Here is a 21,504-nt window from a genome sequence, read left to right on the forward strand (position 1 = left end):
AGTCTCTCTCACGTATATTTTAACTTTTAATTTTGGAATAATTTTAATCTCATAAGAAATTGCAAAAATAGTACATAGAATTCATTCAGTTTCCCACAGTAACATCTTATATAGCCATAGTACATTATCAAACCATATTCCATATATTCTTAATTATAAAAGATTATATGATTATTGTGTTAAAAGATTTAACGAGTTCAAAAGTGCATGAAGTAAAAAGCGAAATCTAACACCCACCCCAAGCCAAATAAATAAATCACTTCCTAGGGGTAACCACTGCTAATAATTTGTTGGGTACCCCTCCAGACATTTTGTGCACATACAGAAATATATATACCTACATGCATGTGAATATAGTTTTATTTTTTAATTTTTATCAGAATTACATCATTTCATATGTACATTGTTTTTCAGCTTGCTGTTTTTGCTCAGTAGGATATCATGGATCCCGTGTAAGTGATACCCACCCCCTTCCCCGCCCCCTCAAGTACCAGAGTATTTTTTAGGACTCACAGTATCCTGTAGTAGTGATGTATGGCATCACATTCACTTCTTCCTACTTGTTTTCATGGACAGTTAGGTTTTCTCACATACTTTGCTGTTACATGTAATGTGCACCGCCTGTCCTCGTTCCTGTGACCTTAAGGAGCTACTGAGTGCCTTCGAGAATAGGTCTTTAGAAATTGTGTTGCTGAGGTAGAGACATGATGATAGCATTCGGGGTTTTGCCTTTATAATCCAAAGTGGATTTGGTTTGTGGCCATGGAGGTCAACCCGAGCCACACATCGTGCCCCTGCCTGGAGCATTCCTGAGAGCAGCTGCCCACAGGCCACCAGAGAGGCACCTTCTGCAGATGGCCTGGTGTGTTTCCAAAATCGCCCTGGGGCCGGGGTGCCCACGCAGGGGAGACCTCCACTGTGTCTGGGATTCCCTCTGGCTGGTGGTCAGGGTCATCCCGGTTCTGTGCAGCAGACTGAGGAGCTTGCTCTGCTGTTGGTCTCTCTCTAGCGTTTACCGAACCTGGGGTCAGAAATCTTGGATGTGAGTCCCTTTATTAGTTCATTAGTTTTGCCCTGGAGTCTGTTTTGGATTCCATTTTGCTGTCTGTGGCTGGAAGCTTTGCATTCAGAGGTGTGTCAGGTTGGTGTCTACATTGGATATTTGAAAATATGCTAACTGGTTACACGCGAAAATGTGTCACGGGTTATATTCAGTTGGTTTGGACAGCTTTCAGGATATCATGAGCACCAAAGTGGGAGTTAGCACGTTTCCTTTCTGAATGCTCTTGGTACCTTCACCATGTAAGCAAGCGTTCATTTGAAATGGGAACATGAGAAGAGACAGTTTCTAGAAAATGAGTACTTAATTTTAAAATATTCTGAGATTGGAATTGACATATACACACTACCATATATGAAGTAGATAACTAATAAGAAACTACCATATACCACAGGGAACCTTATTCAATACTCTGTAATGACCTATATGGAAATAGAATCTAAAAAAGAGTGGATATACATGTATGTGTAACTGATTCTCTTTGCTGTACAGCAGAAACTAACACAGCATTGTAAATAACTGTCCTCCAATAAAAATTAATTTTTAAAAAATTGAAAAAAAAATCCTGCAAAATCCAATGCTCTGCTTTAAATGAGGATTTATCTGTTTTAGTTTAGTGTTGCAATGTTGTTTTCATTTAAATTTGTCTTAATTACATATTTTCATATGTTCTGGAGGAAACAAATTTTTTAGTAGATATTGTTTAAAAAAAACACATGTGCTTTAAATTTGTTCACAAGTTGAAACTCAGTAAGCAAAATCATACAATCATATCCTGGATCCAGTCAGGGTCTGTGAGTGTCCAGTGAGTGTAAGACAAGGACAGCGCAGCCCATGGGCCACTGCAGTCAGCAGTGGATTAGGTGTGCTCATTACATCACAGATTGGGTGATGATAAAGACGAAGTGCTTAGTGAAGAATTGACAACAGAGTGAGATTTATTATATGATGTCATTCAGGTAGAGTAAAGATACACAGACACAAGGCAGGATATGTTTTGCAGAACGTATTCAAATTAAAAGGCCCACAAGGCAGTAGAATAGTTTTGTGTGGGGTTGGTGGGGGGTCAGGTGCAGACCAAGGCCGAGTCAAAGGGTGTCGGTGGCAACCGGGAGCGGCTCTGTGGGCGCCCGACTGGGTGCGCAGTCCTCAAAGCGGAGGCTCTGTGCAGTGGCCTCACCACTTTGCCTGTTTGTTTGGGGTGGGTGGGCGGGGGGCAGGGGCAGGAGGGGCGCGGAGTGGGTGCCAGGAGGGCTTGCAGAGCACTGGAAGATTTCTGTTGAAGACCACTCACCCAAAGTGCAAGGTACTCGTGGACACTGTGATACATGCTTCTGGTCGAAATAAAGTCTCCCAGACATGCTGGATCTGCCCTGAGCGCTCCAAGTTATCCAGGAAACCAGCTGCTGTGCTTAGACTGAGAAGTGTTTCCCTGCAGACACATTTCCTGCCCTGTTTCTGGGTAGGTTAATTCATTTTTAGGCTGTTCTTCTTTAGGTCCTATTCCCCGAGTGCTGGCCCAGGGACACCCCGTGGCCTGCGAGGGTTGGTTTCCTGTGGGTCCCTTACACCAGTACTTCCGCAGCTTGAACCTGCACAAGTCACCTGGGGATCTTGGTAAAATGCAGATGCAGATTCTGTCGGTCTGGGGCGTGGCCTCGGAGTCTCTGCAGTTTTGACTCTTGTCCAGAATGTCCTGTGACGGGAATGATTCGGCATGTAGCCTTCTGAGTCTGGCTTCTGTCACTCAGCAATATGCGTGTAAGATCCACCCAGATTGTTGTCTGTCGATAGCTTGTTCCTTTTTACTGCTGATTAGCATTCCACTGTGTGGATGCATCATGCTTTCTTTATCCAATCACCAGTTGAAGGACCTAAGTGTTTCCAGTTTTTCCATTATGAATGAATTTTTAATTAAAAAATTTTGGGAACTTCAGAAGAAATGTAATTCTATTTTTCCATTGTTGTTTTAGGTGACATCACTCAAAAAGGATATGAAAAGAAAAGGGGAAAGCTGCTTGCACGTTATGTACCACTCGCTCAAGGTAAGGTCAGCACGCGTCTCGTAAAACCGATATAAAATTTGATTTTAGAGCTTGACATTGGTAGTTTCATATTTTATTGAGAAGGTCTGGGCAAATAGCATATCTACTATAAGATTATAAAATCCAAAGGCATAGAGTATAATTTATATCTCTGGTTTGGTGTAGATTTCATTCCCAAATAGGATTTCTTTTATTTTTATGATCATAGACCATGATTATTTTTATGGTTTTAGTAAGGAACATTTCCTTACTTAGGTTTGGAACAAATATTATAAAGATGTCAGTTCTTCCCACCTTAGATTGATCTGTAGCGTGCACATTCAGTGTTTCAACAGAGTTGTTGGGGGTGGAATTTAACAAGCTAATTTTAAAATTTATATACAAGTTTGGGACTTCCCTGGCAGGCCGGTGGTTAAGACTCTGCCCTTCCACTCCAGGGGGCGCGGGTTCGATCCCTGGTCAGGGAACTAAGACCCCATGTGCCGTATGCGGCACAGCCAAAAAAAAAAGAAAGGTTTATAAAAAAAAACGTATATACAAGTTTAAAGGGCCAAGGGATTCAAAATATGATAAGAAAGAAGAATGAGGTGGGAGGATTTGCTGATTAGGGTACGAAGAGTTAATATCAAGCCATCGTCATTAAGACAGCCTGGTTTGGCACAAGGGAAGACGGCTAGAATGCAGAGCAGATCATGGGCCCAGACAGACATGCACCGCTGTGGAGACCAGGCTTACGGTGGAGGTGGTGTTGCCGCTCCCGGTGCTGGCACAGTTCCTTAGGACACGGAAACCAGATATTAAGGGCCTAAATGAGAAAGGCAAAAATTATAGCACCTTTGGAAGATCACACAGGAAAACTGTCACCATCTCTAAATAGGAGGGATTTCTCAAGTCCCTAAAGGTACCAATAAGCAGCAACTGTAAAGGAAAAAATTGGTAAATCGGGGTGTGTTAAAGTTGAGAATTTTATTCTATCACAAGTCCCCATGAAGAGACTAAAGACAAGCCACAGCGTGGGAGGAGATAACCCCAGCACAAATAACAGGAAAAGGACTAGTTTTCCGAGCCTGCAAGGCAGCAGCGTCAGCAGAGCCCTTTGCGATAGTGGGAATGGTCTGTAGCTCCACTGTCTGGTACACTGACCAGTTGCCACGTGTGGCCCCTGAGCAGCTGAAGTGTGGTGGTGTGACTGAGAGGCTGAATTTTTAATTTAATTTTAATTAATTTCAACTTTAAAGAGCCAGAAGGTCCCCCAACATGATTTTTTAAAAAGCCCAGTAGGAAAATGGAGGAAACCCTAATAGCCAGCAAGCAAACGAAAAGATACTTACCTAAGCTTGGTAGCAGTCAGAGAGATGCACATTAAACCTTGGGCTGTTGGAGACGATTCAGACGGGTGTGCACAGCTCGTGGGACCTGGCAGAGTTGAAGAGGTGCAGAGGCAGCCGGCAGCTCTCCTTCAGGGACACGCATGCCCTGAAGAAACTCTGGATGCCTGCACCCTGTTCTTGTTCTGTGCACAAGAATGTTCATTGTTTTCTCTCAACTGCCAGGTGCTCAAACATCCATCAGCAGGATGCATACGTGTGTCAGCAAGGATGAATCTCATAAACGTAACGGGGAGTGATAAAATGATTACACGGGAATATAGCCTGTAAAACTAAAAAAACCACCGAACTGCCATTTCTCAAACCTTTTTGTAGCTGGTAAAGAAAGAGGAGGAGGGAAGTGGTCTTCCCTGAAGTGAGTGTGGCATTTCCGTGTGTGTGGAGACTGGAGGGGGCCACAAGGAGCTCTAAGGCACATGAGTGTTTATTTCTTAACTGCTGCAGTTGTTACATTGAGTTTTTTTCTGTATAATAATTTTTGAACTGAATACATGCTTTATTCTGCCTGTATCGGTACGATATGTTTTACAATAAATCAGTAACAAGAAGAATACTGAGGAGGTGCTTTATGTACTGACATTCATCCATCAAAATAAAGGAAAAACAACTAAAATTGAGTACAATTGGAGGAAACTATTAAAGAAAACATCTTGAAGCCCATTTGCCAGGCATCAACAGCAGCTGTCCAACGAGGCGTTCATGTGGCATCGTACTTCCTTTCCTCAGCGGCAGCCACGCCCGCCATGCCACTTCCAGGCCCTCCGTCAGGGTGGCCAGTGCCTGTGCAGCGCCACAGACAGACAAGGCAGGCGAGTGTTAGAGAGCGCAGCATGCCATCCTTGCACAGGTGCTGTTATTTTATACCTTGAAAACCTAGGTGACTCCTTACTTAGCTATTAGAATTAGTAAGAGCTTTGGTTTGATAGGAGACAGATATGCAAGAATCAATAACTTTTCTCTGGCAATATTGCTCTTTATAAAACAACTCACGTTCGTAATGGCAATAAACTATCAAATGTTTTTAATACATTTAGCAAGAAAGCCACAGGACCTATGTTAGGATCATGCAGTCCGTTTGAAAGAAATAACCAAGACCCTAAAATATGAAGAAATATACCAATATCCTAAATGGAAAAATTTAATATTATAAAAGTAGTAGTTTCCAAATTAATGTGTGAACAAAATGTAGTCCATTCTGAATACCAGTGGCTGATTTTTTTTTCCTGAAACCTGGCATTGGAAGTAATAACCCACTTGAAGGAGAAAAGTTCTTCAAGTAGCCAGTACACTTTTGGGAAGGAGCCAGTGAGAAAGGCCTGGGCTTCATGGTGTTCAGCCCGCTCGCTTGCACTTTCTAGTCCCAACCGCAGGGCGTTGGTGGACGGTGTGGAAGGCCCAACAGTGTAAGAGAGGGGCGTCTAGAAACGATTCGGGACAATTCAAAGGAGGGAAGATGTATTTAGTAACCGGCGCCATCCCTTTGGAGGCAACAGTGGGACCCTCTTCCTCTCCACCATTAGCGAACGTAAGCTTTAGAAGGATTAAAGCTCCAAATGTGTTTGTAATTATAAAATACTACAAAACTCCAGAGAACATTTGAACAACCTTCGAGTGGGGGTTACAAGATAGGAGACCTGGAAGAAAAAACAGGTTATGATTGTCTCCCTAGAAATGAAAACTGCAGAGTGATTGCGACCAGCCGGCCATGGCCTGGGGTGCGAGCACAGCCCAGGGTGGTACCTCCAGCTGAGCCGAGGCTTCCTGCAGGTCACCTGGGGGGGCTCCTTAGCTGGATAGAATTAACAGAAATTCAGACAAGAGGACATACGGATGGGCAATAAACAGTAAAGTATGTTCAACCTCACTAGCCCACACGGGAATGCAAATTAGTGAACCATTTTTCTCCTGTCAGATTGGCAAAATTCTAAACCTTATAACATCCATCGCTGACAAAGACGTGGGGAAATAGCACATTGCGGGAGTGCGAATTGCTGTGACCTTTCTGAGAAGTTCTCTCTTGATACCTGTTAAAAATATACCTACTCTTATCCAGTGATTTCCCACTGGGCTTTGTATCTTCGTTGAATAAATGAATCGATCTCAATAAAAGCACTGTATTTTGGAGTAAAACTGTAAGGATGTCCATATGCATATATGTCACTTAGCAGCATGCCTGGTTATAGTCTGTAACACGTAAGATTCTGTGTTCTCTGTTACGGACTCTAAAGAAATTTTATCCAGTCACAAGAAGCAAAAAGCCAGAAGCAGTGCTGACCAGTATTGCTGTATGTCGCGTATGTGTATATGTGTATATGTTCACACTTTGAAGAGCTGAACATGGATTTCCAGGGGGTGTCGCTGTCCTCTCGTGCTGCATAACTAACACCCCAAACCTGGTAGGTAAAACAACAGCAAGAGCAGCGCTTTGCCCCCAAACCTGCAGGTTGGCCTGGCTCGGAGGGCAGCTCCTCACCGCCTGCGGAGCCAGAGCTGGTGTTCTGGGGGCTCCTCAGTCACAGGGGTGGCGTCGGTGCCGGGAGGCTTGGGCAGCCGAGCGCCTGTGGCCCCCGTCCCCTCTGTCCTCTCTGTGTGTCGTCACAGAGAGCTGGGGGCCAGGTGGCCTTTCACGAGCAGCGTTGGAGGTCAGGACCCACCCGGGCCCAGGTGGGGATAGGCTGCTGCTTTTGGGGCAGTGGTAAGGGCTGGGGGCCCTGGAGGTGATTTTTCGGAGATGTCTTGAAACAAAGGCTAAAACACTGAACAGATTATTTTGTTGAAGCCCAGCTGAAGGCTTCACTTTGTGCTCTTCTCAGATACCAGCAAACTAGGGCTCAGCCCACACTGGCTGCATGCTCGTGCGCCGTGGCACGTGGCGTCCGAGGGCCTGGGTGTCAGGGCTGTGGGCGTGAGAGCCCGGGGGGCTGCGACAGGGAGTGGAGAGCTGGCCGGCCGCCCGTCGGGGTTGGTTGGCACCCGTCTTCATCCCTGTGTCTGAGGGCGGCTGGCGACACCCCCAGTGATGGCTTTGTGGGCTGTTTCCCACTGGGCTTGCTGACACCAGGGACACTGAAGGGGAGGGAGAGCCGGCCCTAGAGAGCTGGCCCTGCGTGCGCACGTGCCCAGCTCGGGGCCCAGGACGGCTGGGTGCCGGTGGGCAGTGAGGCCGCGGGGCTGCGCTGGGCTGTGGGTGGTGGGACTGGAAGCGGACATTGACGTCTACGCCCTGACCTCCAAATTCAGGGTCTTCTGGCGTTGGGGCCACCACAGCGTGCGTGGTCGTGCAGCGGGTGCTGTGCAGCAGTGGACGGGAAGCGTGGGCTGTTTTACATGGGTTTTTCCATGATTGGAAAAGCAAATTGTTCACAGCAGGTGCTCCTGTAAAACTGTGTTTCAGGAGTAGATCCATCCCTACAAGCAGAGACTAGGATCCCCGGGCCCTCACAAGCCACGGCCCCCGTGCCCGAACAGCAGAAGACGAGGCCCAGCCACGCCCGGGACGAGCGCTTCAGGTCAGGTAGGGACCAGAGGCCTGCAGGCCTCTGCTCGGACACCACGTCTCCGCTGAGGAAATTGTTTTCTTTCTTTCTTTTTTTTTAACTTTTTATTTTATATTGGGGTATAGCCGATTAACAATGTTGTGATAGTTTCAGGTGCACAGCAAAGCGACTCAGCTGTACATATACATACACGTATCCATTCTCCCCCAAACTCCCCTCCCATTCGGAAATTATTTTCACTTGAACCATAACTTACCACATCATATTTTTCAAGAAAAAAATGTAACTTCCACATAATATAGTATGTTTTAATGTAGCCTGGAGTGTAAGTGTTCTCTTCTTAGGGGATGCTTATAGGAATCTCAGGAGAAAGCTAAATCTTCCTTCCCCCATTAGAATAATTTCTGTAAATGTTTGTGTCCATTTTTCTACCTAGATCTTTGGGGTTGGTATTGGTGGATTTGTGCATCAAGGACCCCTTTACTACTGTAGGTGTTTTAGTATTTTTTTCTTTCTCTAATTTTGGAGATTTCCTTCTAATTAGATTTCTGCCACTCTGTCAGTGCTTTTATAAATATTTACATTTGTCTCTGATATTTTATTTGAATCATCAGGACATCCATTGAAAAAATTTGTGCTTTCAATTATAGATTACATATGGATAACTTTTGAACACTCTTTTGCCTGTTTAACATTTTCACCATTGTGTGATTGTATATTTCCTTTGTATTTAAACTCTCTCAGTAAACCTTTGTATAAAGAAAAACTTTCAAGAGAGATAAAGAAATGGCCGTTTTGTTTTAAGAATACCTAAAAAGAACGTTAAGTTTTTAAATGTTATGTCAACATGGGAGTGTGATGAAGTGATTTGAGAAATTTTGATCAGATAATTTCTTACCAATTTAATATACATTTTTAAAAACTTCCTCACGCTGATAATAGTTTCTTTTCTGATTACGTAAGTGATACATGTAACATAGGATATTAGAAACGGCCCCATCAACATTCCACTGATACCATCTTCTTTAGCCCTGGGTACAAAAGCACACGCATGTACACGCACCGTAAGTAGGGTCACCAGAGGTCTCCTTCCTGTCCCTGCCTGTCCTCATCTCCCCGCTTCCTGTCCCCCCTCCATTTCCATGTAACTGACGTTGATGACCTGCTTTCTGCCCTTGTGAACTGTATCTGGTTCTCATTCTTTACTTTCTGAAAACAAGACTTTTATCATTAATGTGCTTTGCTCATATTTTCCGTAAGGCTTTGTCTTCTCTTTGAACTCTCTTACAGTGGCTTTTGTAGCAGAAGTTTTTAATTTTAATGAAGTCCAGCTTATCAGTTCCTTTTCATGAATAGTGCTTTTGTTCTCACATCTAAGAAATCTTTGCCAAACCCAAGGTCACAAAGATTCTTATCTGGGTTTTCTTCTAGAAGTTTTATAGTTTTAGGTTTTAGCTTTAGGTCTATGATTTAGATTTTAGTTAATTTTAGTATGGTTCAAGGTATGGCGCACAGCTTACTTTTTTGAATGTGGTAATCCCGTCGTCCCCGATGCCCTTGCTCCTTTGTCTAAAAGCGGTCGCACGCATGCGTGACTCTCTTTCTGGACTCTGTTCTATTCTGTTGATGTATTCGTCTGTTGTTATGGCAGAGCCGGCTCTCTTAATGGTTGTGGCTTAACAATCATGCGTTCACATCAGTAGTGTTATTCCTCCAAGTTTATTCCTTACTGTTGTTCCCTTGTATGTACTGTGCCTTTTTTCCCTCTGGTACTTTTAAGATTTTTCTCTTTGTCACTGGTTTTGAGTGACTTGATTATGATGGGCCTTGGTGTAGTTTTCTTTGTTTCTTGTGCTTGGGGTTTGTTGAGCTTCTTGGATCTGTTGCTTTATACCCTGTAATGTTGATATTGTCTAGATTTTGAGTTGTTGGTTGTCTTATCTGTACTTAGGTTTTTGTTTGTTTCTAAGGCAGCAGTAACGTTTAAGGTGTGTGCTCAGCCCGTCACAGCCAGATCTCTTGCAGGGGCTCCTAGGTTTGTCTCTCTCCTGAGCACTGTCTTTCATGAGTGTTTTCGGTTGTATGTCTGGGAGTATTTTTATTAGACCCTCAAGTTTAAATGATACTTTGGCTGGATATAAAATTCTAGGTTCAACACTCGTTTCTTCAGCTGTGTTGCTTTCTTGCACCCGGTGTTTACTCCTGAGTAAAGTCCGTCTGTTTCCTGAGCCTTCAAGATGATTTGCTCTTTCTCTGGGAGCTTTTAGGATTGGCTGGCTGTCTTTGATATTTGTAAATTGTACTTTAATACGCCTAGGTGTGAATTTTTCATCTTTCCTGATAGTACCCTATGAGCCATTTTACTATAAGGTTTCTAAATGCTTTAAAAACATTTTGTTGGGGAAAATTTGAACACGTACAAAAGTGGACTTGGTGGTGTGATGAGGCCCAGACTCGTCCAGCCCCCACAGTTCCTGCCGTGCTCAGGCTCAGTCTTGGCTTCTTCATCAATCCCCTGCTTCCTCCCTTCCCATGTGATTTTGAAGCACATCTCAGAGATCATGTTATTTCATTTAGAGGGCATAATATTCTTGGCTTCTGTATCTGAAAAGAATGCATGTTATCTCTAAAAGATAATGCCATTGTCACAAAATAATTAACAATAATTCCTTAGTATCAAATACCCAAATGTTCCTGTGGTTTGGGAAAAAAAACAGTTTATTTGGACCCAGGATCCAAATGTGGTTGCACATACCTCAGGTGGCTGATGTGTGTTTCCACCTTTGATAACTCGGTCTTGGGGCCTGGGCTGTGGTCCGGCGGCTCCATGGCTCCAGCAGGTCACTTAGGGTTCTGTGTTCTCTCATCAAGAGGCACTGCAGGCCTGAGTCTCTCTCCTCCTTGGGATGCTGGCAGACCCATTTGTTCATTAGGGTGGCAAAATGGCTGGACTGCTTCTATGGAGAGAAACTTGTGCTCGCTCACCACAGGCACAGGAGAGCCTGGAGAAACGCTCAATTCTTTCCATCTGTTTACTCCTTTTTAAAATAATGGGTTAGGTCACCGGCATCCTCCAAAGGCAGCCAATTACTTTTGCTTCCTCTCTTCCTTCCTTTCTTTTCTTTTATCTTGTTTTTTAGCATTGTAGTTGATATTCAGACCTTCCAGCATTTATCCTTGGTGATGTTCCAACTGCCCCATCTTTATGAGCCTTTGGGAACGTCTCCACATCGGCTCTGGCATTTGGGTCACTGGGCCGTGTACTTACGGCTGTTAGGATGCAATGCTCCAGGCTCCCCTGTGTGTTCCCTGCCCCCACCCTAGAATCCACCATGTCTCAGGGTGCTTGCAGTGAGGATGGTACTTTAAGACCACAGTCTGGGTGGTAGGGATGCTCATTGCTGTTGGGCTTGTCATCATTCCTAGACATTGTTAGGGACAGAGGTTAAGACATACTATCTAAAGATAAAATGCCACATGTGTTCATGCTGATAATTTTCACTCAGATTCAGGACTGCAGGGTTTTCCCTCACTTTTGGTCTCTGTTTGTGTCTCTTGTTTCCCTCACGAGTGTCTTGGTCTCCAGGGAGGGGCGATGGAGCGAGACCGTCAGGCCCCTCTTTGTTTGCTCTCTCACACTCGACCACAAGCGTGGCAGTGTGGCGGGGCCCCTGTGACCACCAGCAGCAAGACTGCAGGAGAGCCTGCGTTCCCTGTGCGGTTCTGCCGTCCTGGGGCTTGTCTGGGGTAGCGGCTTGACGGTCTGACCACAGGGCTTTAGCGCCACTTGGAGTGGTTTGTGCCACAGTCAGAGCACATTAGGTTCATGTTTCATATTATTTTCAGTTTGGAGGATTTCTTCTTTTTGATTTAAATCTGAAAGTATTTCCAAAGTCAAATCTACAAGCCGAGGAATATTTATGGAAATCTAGGACCAATGTGTGGGACCCACGTGTAGGCTGAGCTTGTGTTCCTTTTACACTCAGTGAAAACAAATAAAGACGTGAACCATGGTTTTGTTACTTCATAAGGAATCTTGTAACACGTGTTTTTGTTGCTGTTCTTTCCGTGCAGATGTTCATACCGAGGCCGTGCAGGCAGCTTTGGCCAAATACAAAGAGAGGAAGATGCCCATGCCTTCCAAGAGGCGCTCCGTCCTCACGCACATGGCCGTGGAGGCCTACACACCTCCAGGTACTGGGCAGGGTCACGGTGGCCTGGGAGGGGTTTCCCGTTGGGGCGGCACAGCCTCCGACTGTAGTGAAGAGTGTGTGTGTGGGGGTGTGTGTGTGGGGGGGGGGGGTGCAGGCTTGCTTTCTACAGGACATCTGTGTATATTTTAATTTTTTCACTAAGATGCAGTTTGTGTCTTTTAGTAAAGAGAGGAACCTGGAGTACGTACTTCATGGAATGACAGAGTTCCCTGAATTCAGAATTCTAAAATTATTCTCATCTCACTAGCTATTACTTGTTATGTTGTTACCAGGCCTTAAATGGGAAAGAATAAGGCTATTTGGAGGGTTATTTATTTTGTTATTGTGCTTTTGTTGTCGTGACCATTAGAAATGAAAACTTTTATGTGGAGTCTCTCTTCAGGATAGTTAGTATGTCTGAAGTTTCTTTGAAAACCCTGTCCAGGTGCTTGAGAGCACGAGGCTGCTGCCTGTCTGGTTATTTGAGTCACGAAACTGGTGACGTGCATGTTTGGTTTGAAGACATGGTAAAAAACCAAACACACCAGGTCTGCAAGATAAGCAGAGCGTTTTGGTGATGCTTCCTCACTTACAAAAAAAGTCTTAGAAATGGCTGTCAAATTCTTGTTTCTACTGAGTATAACCATAGATACTACCCAGTTTTTAAAGAACTTACTGGTAACTGTGAAACCCGTGATAAAATGCAGTCCTGCTGACTGGATGAAACCAGAGCTCACCTCACTTTTCTTGCCCGAGGCGGTGGTCTCAGGCAGGGGCTTTTTTCAGAGCTCAGTCACGTCTGCTGAAGGGAGGCAGGTGCCCTGGGGGTGGACTCCCGGGACCCCACAGCACGCACTGAGGCCGTCAGGCTTGCGGCTGGCTGTGCCTCCGGGCGTGGCGCCCCGAGACCGAGCCTCCAGGGGAGCCCGGCCGCGGGGCTCACGGCCGGTCAGACGCAGGCCCTCGTGGACCCGCGGGCGCGGCTGTGCAGGGGCCCAGGGCACGGGCCGGCTGGGGCCAGTGGGGACTCCGCCCCGGAGGACGCCCCCCTCATGCCTGTCCTCGTTATTCTGACCACAGACACGTCGTCCGCCTCAGAAGACGAGGACTCTTTACAGCGGCCCGGGCGACTGGCCTCCGCGCCGCTCCAGAGCCACGCCGGTGTCGCGCCCTGGCTCGACCAGGCCGTTCAGGGCTCGCCCGCCTCCTCCGCCGCATCCTGCACCTCATCTCACCCGGGAGGGCGGCCTGCCGCCGTGCCCAGTGCCGCCGCCGTGCCCGCAGGCCCCGCGGCCCTCGCCCGCGTAGGTCGGTACAGCCGCAGGGGCCCCTCCAGGCAGGGGAGCCCCCGCGCCCAGCCAGACCCACCTTCTCCTTTTCCTACGGAAAATGTCCTTTCAGTAACAAAAGTGGTTCCTGATGCTTCTGTGGTTTGGCAGCCCCAGCCAGACCCTGTGGCGTGTGGGCCTCCCCCGGGGTCCCTGATGAGTACCTGGTGTTTCCGCTCTGGAGGCGGCGGCCTGCACAGGTGGACAGTCCCTGATGATCGGGGGCCTGCCACCCGCACGTGGTCCCCGCCCTTGCTCCTTCCTTGTGTGTGCAGCTGGAGCCCTCGGTTGTCCCTGCACTGGGCATCCCAAGGCGGGGCTGGGGCTGCAGCCGCCGTCCGGCCTTTCTTTCTCCACGTACCAGGGTTAGACAGCCCTCAACCTGAAAAGAGATGTCAGTCAGAGCTCAGTCATACGGGTGCCCAGACCTTTTCCAAGTCACCCGGCCCTTTAAACTACATTAACCCTAGGGGCTTCCCTGGTGACGCAGTGGTTAAGAATCCTCCTGCCAGTGCAGGGGACATGGGTTTGAGCCCTGGTCCGGGAAGATCTCACGTGCCACGGAGCAACTAAGCCGGTGTGCCACAACTACTGAGCCTGCGCTCTAGAGCCCGCAAGCCACAACTACTGAGCCTGCGCTCTAGAACCCACGAGCCACAACTGAGCCCTCGTGCCACAGCTACTGAAGCCCACGTGCCACAACTACTGAGTACACGTGCCACAACTACTGAAGCCTGCGCGCCTAGAGCCCGTGCTCTGCAACAAGAGAAGCCACCGCAATGAGAAGCCCGCACGCTGCAGTGAAAGTAGCCCCTGCTCAACGCAATTAGAGAAAGCCCGCGCACAGCAATGAAGACCCAACACAGCCAAAAATAAATAAATAACATTAATCTTAGAAAGGAAAACATTGCAAGCCTTTCACCATTTAAAGTCATTTTTTTAAAAGCAAAACTAGTAACGTAGCTGGCATGCAAAGCCCATATACATTCTTGCACGAGTACCTTAAAAAAGTGTACTTCTCAGATGGTGCATCAGTATTGCTGGGGTCATCTGAACACCCTCTTCCTTCCAGGTGTGGAGGGAAGAGCTAAGTTGCGTGATTGCAGCCTGCCTGAGACCACACAGCTGGCTGTGCTGGAGCCAGGGCTGGCCCACAGTTTTCTGATTCCTGTTCATTTTCTTTGCTGTTAGCTGCTGTTCTGCTAAAACCAAAATGGTGCATCAGAGGTGTGCCCATGACTGGCCAGTGTTTTGGGTGGGGTCCCAGTGGGTTAACACCCCCCAGGCAGGCCCAGGTCTCAGGTGCTGAACTGCTTTTATGTAAGATCTTGGTCACTGGGCTGGACTGGGCATTGTAAGTGACTGACGTCTTCCATCTCTGGCCTCTGTGGGCCCATCAGGGACGCTCTTTGTTTGTCATTGGCTGTGTCACTGCAGACGTCTGCACATTTCTGTGGAGCTCGTGCTGTGAGTCTTGGGTGAGAACTCATGATGCCTCGACCTGCTTCTGGCAGGTGGAGGAGGCTCCAAGACCGCTGGGGTCGGGCTGTCAGGACTGTCCTGGGGAGTTTGCGTTACGAGAAAAGGCTCCTTTGGAAACAGCCTGCCAGGATTGTTTTGGTAGCTTTCCTGGGTGTCCTAAAATGGCTGGTGTTTATAGCCCACCTGCCCTCACGGGGGTTTACAGTGGAGAGCTTGAAAACAGCTTGAGATGGATATATTTTCCTGTTTGTCACGGCGATTTCACATTTTGGAAATACACAGGTACCTCCGGTGTGAGGAAAGCAGTAGTGTTTGAATGTTCTCTTCGCTTAGTTCAGCTTCCCGAAGCTCTCTTCTGCGTTCGACGGTGAGGGGAATAGGTTAGAGTTTGCTTGTATCAGCCATTGCCGAGCTGTCGTAAACACAGCTTCCTGGTGGGTTAGAAATAGAAGCATATTTAGCGTGAGAAACTGACCACAGTTCAGAATGTTTAAGCAGACAGCCCTCGACTCCTCAGGGTTGTGGGGTGTTTTGAACATAAGGTGTGTTTGAGTGGGCGTCTCCATCCCCGGAAGGTCCTGGCTGTAAAGACGTACAGGCGGGTTTGTCACCTCTGTGGGTGGAGGACTCCTGGTGTGCAGCTGTGGCTGAGGCCACTCTTCTCGCATCCTGCTCGCCTGGCCTTACGTACGCATTGTGTGATTCGTTCTGGTAGATTCTAAACATCTTAACTCGGGCTCTACTTGATACCTTACTGTTGTTCGTAACCTTCATATGCTACCTGTTTGACCTGAATTTTTAAATCTGAAAAATACTCCATTTCCCTCTCCTTGTTATAAAAACCACCCTTTGTTTTAGTTTCTGACACTAGAGAATTCTTCAATTTGGGCTAAGGAAAGAAGTGTAGAAAGAAGATGACTGTAAAAAATTGCAGGCAGAAAATGTTAGGTAAAGGTAATTAAAAATATATATCATTTTCAATTTTGGGTTAGGAAAATCATATACATAAAACATTTGGACACAAAGTAAATACCTATATTTAAAAGCAGTACGTTTAATTACAGTAGTTCAGTTTTGTTTTGTTGTAAATTTATTTATTTATTTATTTATTTTTGGCTGCATTGGGTCTTCGTTGCTGTGCACAGGCTTTCTCTACTTGCGGCGATTGGGGGCTACTCTTCGTTGCGGTGCGCGGGCTTCTCATTGCGGTGGCTTCTCTTGTTGCAGAGCACGGGCTCTAGGCGCGCGGGCTTCAGTCGTTGTGGCTCGCAGGCTCAGTAGTTGTGGCTCGTGGGCTCTAGAGCACAGGCTCAGTAGTTGTGGCGCGCTGGCTTAGTTGTTCCGCGGCACGTGGGATCTTCCCGGACCAGGGCTCCGACCTGTGTCCCCTTCATTGGCAGGTGGATTCTTAACAACTGCACCACCAGTAAGTCCTAGTAGTTCATTTTTATTTTGAGTGTAGTTTGCTTATTTTTATGCAGCTGTTTAAGAAACTACTTTGTAGTTGAGGTTACCATTTGTACCTTTTTTCATTAATAACTGTTAAAATCACTTTTTTTTTTTTTTTGCTAGATTTGGAAGGGCAGGGAAATTCCTTTTTAAACTGAAAGAACTTTGTGATAGGCGTACTTTAAAATGCTAATTTCATTAATATCAAGCTTTTTCAAGGGTTGTGAAAACTCTTGTCAAAAAGTTACGTTTTTCCAGGTGGTGTTTTCTGCTATGTTAATAGTGAGTTTGTGTTTTTCTGCCACATAATTTCATCTTTCTACATATTTTTAAAAATTCTTAGATTGCATACTGCCTAGGTTATGAAATGATAGATAAATGATTGGCATTAAAAAATTTTAAGTATCAAGGTGCCATCTATGATGGTGGGAGCATTCATTTGAAGACTAAAGAGACTACAGATCAGTATCGATTCTCAAGAGTGGACGAGCGTCACGCTAGGTCCAGACTCGGTACTTTCCTGGTGGAAGGCTTGGTTGTAGCAGAGATGCTACAGCAGCTCTCAGCCAACCAGTATCCGAACAGATAAAAATGCCATACAGTGAAAACGAAACCCAGAGTCGACATTCAGACAGTGGGAGGAGTGACTTTAAACATTTTTGTACCTGACGTAGTTCGTCTTTAAATGTGACATTAATACACTCCGCCTTAAGAACCTGATTGCAGCCTCTTGATAGTGAGGCTTTTGAACTGGCAGGAGGGATAGTTTTTAATCTGTGTAGGTTTATTCTGTGAAGACTGCAAAGGTTCGTGTCTGCATGACAGCCAACTTGCCTTTTGGGGGCGTGGGGATAGTTTATAGAAGCCTGGCAATTTTTCTCATAATACAATGAAAAATGTTCCAACAACAATTGATTTAAAATGTGTTTCTGCTTCATTGAGGGAGATTTCTAAGTAAAACCTCATTAGGCCGTCGGGAAAGGCGAGTTCCTTGCACCGTCTCTGTGCCGTAGTTGGTGGTTCTGGTCTAGTTCCCTCTGAGAACTGGATGGCCACCTGCACGCAGTGCTGTCGGGCCATGTCTGGAGTTCAGAGTTCACAGGATCCGATGTGCCTCGGTCAACCGGAAAAGCAAAATGAGGCAGAATGCCCCATGCCTTGCTTAGAGCTCAGCTAGTGAAGCTTCAGCCGAATGGGGTTTAAACAGCAACTTAAGGTTAGTGCTCTTCTGAATTAACAGCACCTTTATTCTGGGTTTGTTTTTCAAAAGCAGATCTGTACTCTGCCCCTCCCGATGTCACTACGGGCCTCGCACAGAATCAGCACACCTACTGTGAGCGTCCACAGCTGGCTTCTATGAGAGGAGCCCCTCGGGGGGGCAGCAGGAGCGTCCTAGAGACGGCAGGTGGTGAGCATCCTCTCTTCCTTCTTTTGAGACAGCAGAGCACAGGTATTGGACCTCACCTTGGTGTCTTCAGTTTAGCAAACCTGAGCCAGCCATCAGGTATCATCCTGGTGCACTTAAACTGCCCGTGTGTATATCTTGGGGAGAAATAATCAGGAATAGCTTCGGAATTGGTCAGATGGGGAAAGAGGGGAGTAGGGAGGAGAAAGCCTTCACATTTAAATCAGACGCCCAGAGTTTGGATCTACGGTACTGTGGGAAAATGAGAAGCTGGGGAAGTTTCCTTTCGTGGACCCAGTAGGATGAGGGCAGCCCTGCCTGGGACAGCAGCCCCGCCTGGGACAGCAGCCCCTGCAGTCTCCCTCCTCAGCAGCCTGTGATCAGTGCAGCCATGGCTGGGCTGTCCCACATGCAGGCCCCGAGATGTCAGCATGAGTCTCGTCTCCTCATTTGTACTATTTCCTTTTGAAACAGTTTCCAGTATCTTTTATCAGAATCACATGGAGTTTTCCTTCCAATGTGCCAAATTTGAGTTAAAGAAAAATCCAGAGTATCTCAGGAGTGTTTTATACTCCTGAGCAGTTGGTCAGATTTTGTTGAGGTCTTTCAACTCCTTGTTCAGGTGCAAGAGGAGAAACTAAGTCAACATGAAGCAGGCTTTACATTTGTTAGATAGATTTTAAAATTTTAATTTGTTACTCTCTAAATTTTCTTTTTTTAAATATTTATTTATTTATTTTTTGGCTGCGTTGGGACTTAGTTGTGGCACGTGGGATCTTTCGTTGCAGCGCGCGGTGCGCGGGCTTCTCTATAGTTGCATCTTACAGGCTTAGTTGCCCCGTGGCCTGTGGGATCTTAGTTCCCCGACCAGGGATCAAACCAGCATCCCCTGCATTGCAAGACGGATTCTTAACCACCGCACCACCAGGGAAGTCCCTATTTAAAATATTTTAAGAACTTGGTTGAGGTATAAATGACATATTTTCTACTGCACATATTAACGTGTGTAATTTTATCAGCTTTAAGAGACATGTACACCGTGAAACCCCCACTGCAGCCAGCACACCCAGCGCTCCTGGAGGCTTCCTTCCTTGTATGCCTTTGTAACAGCTCTTTGCTGCCCTTTTTGGCTTCCCTCAGACAACCGCTGATTTACTTCCTGACACTATAGATTAGTTTGCACTTTCTAGGATTTTATATAAATAGAATCGCCCAGCATTTACTCTTTATTGTCTGACCTCTGCCACTCTGCAAAATGATTTCGAAATTCATCCATGTTCTTGCATGTATCAACATTTCATTCCCTTTCTTGATCTATTTCATCCTACAGATGCACCCTAGTTTATCTTTTCACCTACTGATGGATATTTGGGGTGTTTCCAGTTTTTGTCTATTAGAGGTAAAGCTGCTGTGACTATTCCTTTACAAGTCTTTGTGTGGGTATATCCATTCATTTATTTGGGGTCAGTACCTAGAAGAAAACCTGGATCATATAGTAGGTTTATGTTTTAGCTTTTTAAGAAATTGCCAGACTGATTTCCCAAGTGGTTGTACCATTTTACATCCCCACTGTTAGTGATAAGAGTCCCAGTTCTGGGCTTCCCTGGTGGCGCAATGGTTGAGAGTCCGCCTTCCGATGCAGGGGATGCGGGTTCGTGCCCCGGTCCGGGAAGATCCCACATGCCGCGGAGCGGCTGGGCCCGTGAGCCATGGCCGCTGAGTCTGCGCGTCCGGAGCCTGTGCTCCGCAACGGGGGAGGCCACAACAGTGAGAGACCCGCGTACCGCAAAAAAAAAAAAAAAAAAGTCCCAGTTCCTCCACATCATTGCCGAGAATTGGTATTGTCGGTTTTTAAATTTTAACCATCCTAATAGGTGTGTAGAGGTATCTCATTATAGTTTTAATTTGCATCTCCCTAATGACTGATGATGTTTAGCATCTTTTCATGTGCTTATTTGCCATCTATATATCTTTTTAGAAGAGTCTGTTCCAATCTTTTGCTTACTTTTTAAAATGTGTTGTTTGTTTTCTTACTAAGTTTTGAGAGTTCTTTATATAATCTAGATACAAGTTCTTTATCAGGTTTACAAATTGTACTTTCTCCCAGTCTATGGCTTGTGTTTTCTTTCTCTTAATAGTGCCTTTCAGAGAGCAGAAGTTTTTAGTTTTGATGAAGTCCAGTTTACCATTTTTTTCTTTCATGGATCCTATTTTTGTGTTATATCTGAGATATATTTTCCTAACCCGAGGTCATAAAGGTTTTCTCCTATAGTTTTATGTTTTATGTTTAGGTGTATGATTCATTTTGAGTTAAGTTTAATATCAGTGCAAGGTATGAACCTAAGTTCACTTTGCTGTATATGGGTGTCCAGTTGTTCTAGGATCATGTAATACAAAGACCCTTCTTTCCCTATCCAGTTTCTTTGGCATCTTTAGTGAAGATCGGTGGACCGCATGTGAGAGAAGCCTGTTTCTGGGCTCTGTACGCTGTTCCACTGCTTTGTCTGTCCTTATACCGGTACCACACTGTCATGATCATATATGTATATGTGTGTGTGGGGGGGGTTATATAATAGATCTTGAAATTGTGTCCTGTAGTTTGTCTTCAACTCTTCTTTTCATTTAAAAAATTGCCTTAGCTATTCCAGTTCCTTTGTATCTTAATATATAGTTTAAAATCAGTTTGTTAACTTCTACCAGAATTCCTGCTGGGTTTTGACTGGTACTTCACTGACTCTCTAGATCAATTTGGAGAGAATTGGCATCTTAACAATACCATGTGTTTCAATTGATAAATATGGTATATCTCTCCATTTACTTAGCTCTTTAAAAAAAATTTCAGCACTGTTTTGTAGCTTTCAGTGTACAGGTATTGCACATGTTTTGTTAAAATTATCTCAGAATAGGGACTTCCCTGGTGGCGCAGCGGTTAAGACTCTGCGCTCCCAACGCGGGGAGCCTGGGTTCGATCCATGCCACAACTAAAGGAGCCTGCGAACCGCAGCAAAGGAGCCTTCCTGCCGCAGCTAAGGAGCCTACCTGCCACAACCAAGACCAGGTGCAACCAAATAAATAAATAAATATTTAAAAATGTGTACATTAAAAAAAATTATCTCAAAATACGTTATATTTTTTGATGCTATTATTGTACAAATGGTATTTAAATTTTTTTCCAGTTGTTTATTGCTCATCTAGAGAAACATAGTCGGTTCTTGTATATTGACCTTACATTAATTCTAGTAGTCTTTTTGGTAGATTCTGTAAGATTTCCACATGTATGATCATATTGTCTATGAATACCATCTTACTTTTCTTTCCAAATTGTTTGCCTATAGGAACATTCAGTTTCCTGGCTTTATTGCAGTTTCTAGGACTTGTAGTAATGTCAGTTAGAAATGTCAAGAGTGGACACAACTTGCCTCGTTTCCCATTTTAGGGGAGAGATCCGCTTTTCACTTTTTAATTGTGGTGTTAGCCATGGGTTTTTCATAGATGCTCTTCATCAGGCTGGGGACGTTCCTTTTTTTCCCCTAGTTTTCTGAAAATTTTTATCATGATTTTTGTTAAATGATTTTTAAAATGTGTTACACTCATCACATGGTTTTTCTTTCATAGTTTGTTAATATAGTACATTTCATTGACTGATTTTTGAAGATT

At 45.4% G+C, this 21,504-nt stretch overlaps 1 protein-coding gene across 23 annotated transcripts in view; it reads left to right on the forward strand.

Annotated features, from left to right (window-relative positions):
* The window catches only part of DIP2A (disco interacting protein 2 homolog A), a 92,014-nt gene that overhangs the window by 13,060 nt on the left and 57,450 nt on the right, over positions 1-21,504 (forward strand). For 15 of the 23 annotated variants that reach the window (XR_010943913.1, XR_010943914.1, XR_010943908.1 and 12 more), the window contains exons 2-6: positions 3,034-3,105; positions 7,888-8,007; positions 12,065-12,184; positions 13,264-13,491; positions 17,713-17,850. Coding sequence is in view for 13 of the 23 variants with exons in the window: in XM_067739773.1 (XP_067595874.1) it covers positions 3,034-3,105; positions 7,888-8,007; positions 12,065-12,184; positions 13,264-13,491; positions 17,713-17,850 (678 nt within the window). In the remaining 10 variants the exon portion in view is untranslated. Of the gene's footprint in view, positions 1-3,033; positions 3,106-7,887; positions 8,008-12,064; positions 12,185-13,263; positions 13,492-17,712; positions 17,851-21,504 lie in introns of those variants that run through there. The other 8 variants (XM_067739762.1, XM_067739769.1, XM_067739774.1 and 5 more) reach the window with 6 other exon arrangements.

Source organism: Pseudorca crassidens, chromosome 5 (genome assembly GCF_039906515.1).
Source record: "Pseudorca crassidens isolate mPseCra1 chromosome 5, mPseCra1.hap1, whole genome shotgun sequence".
Lineage (NCBI taxonomy): Eukaryota > Metazoa > Chordata > Mammalia > Artiodactyla > Delphinidae > Pseudorca > Pseudorca crassidens.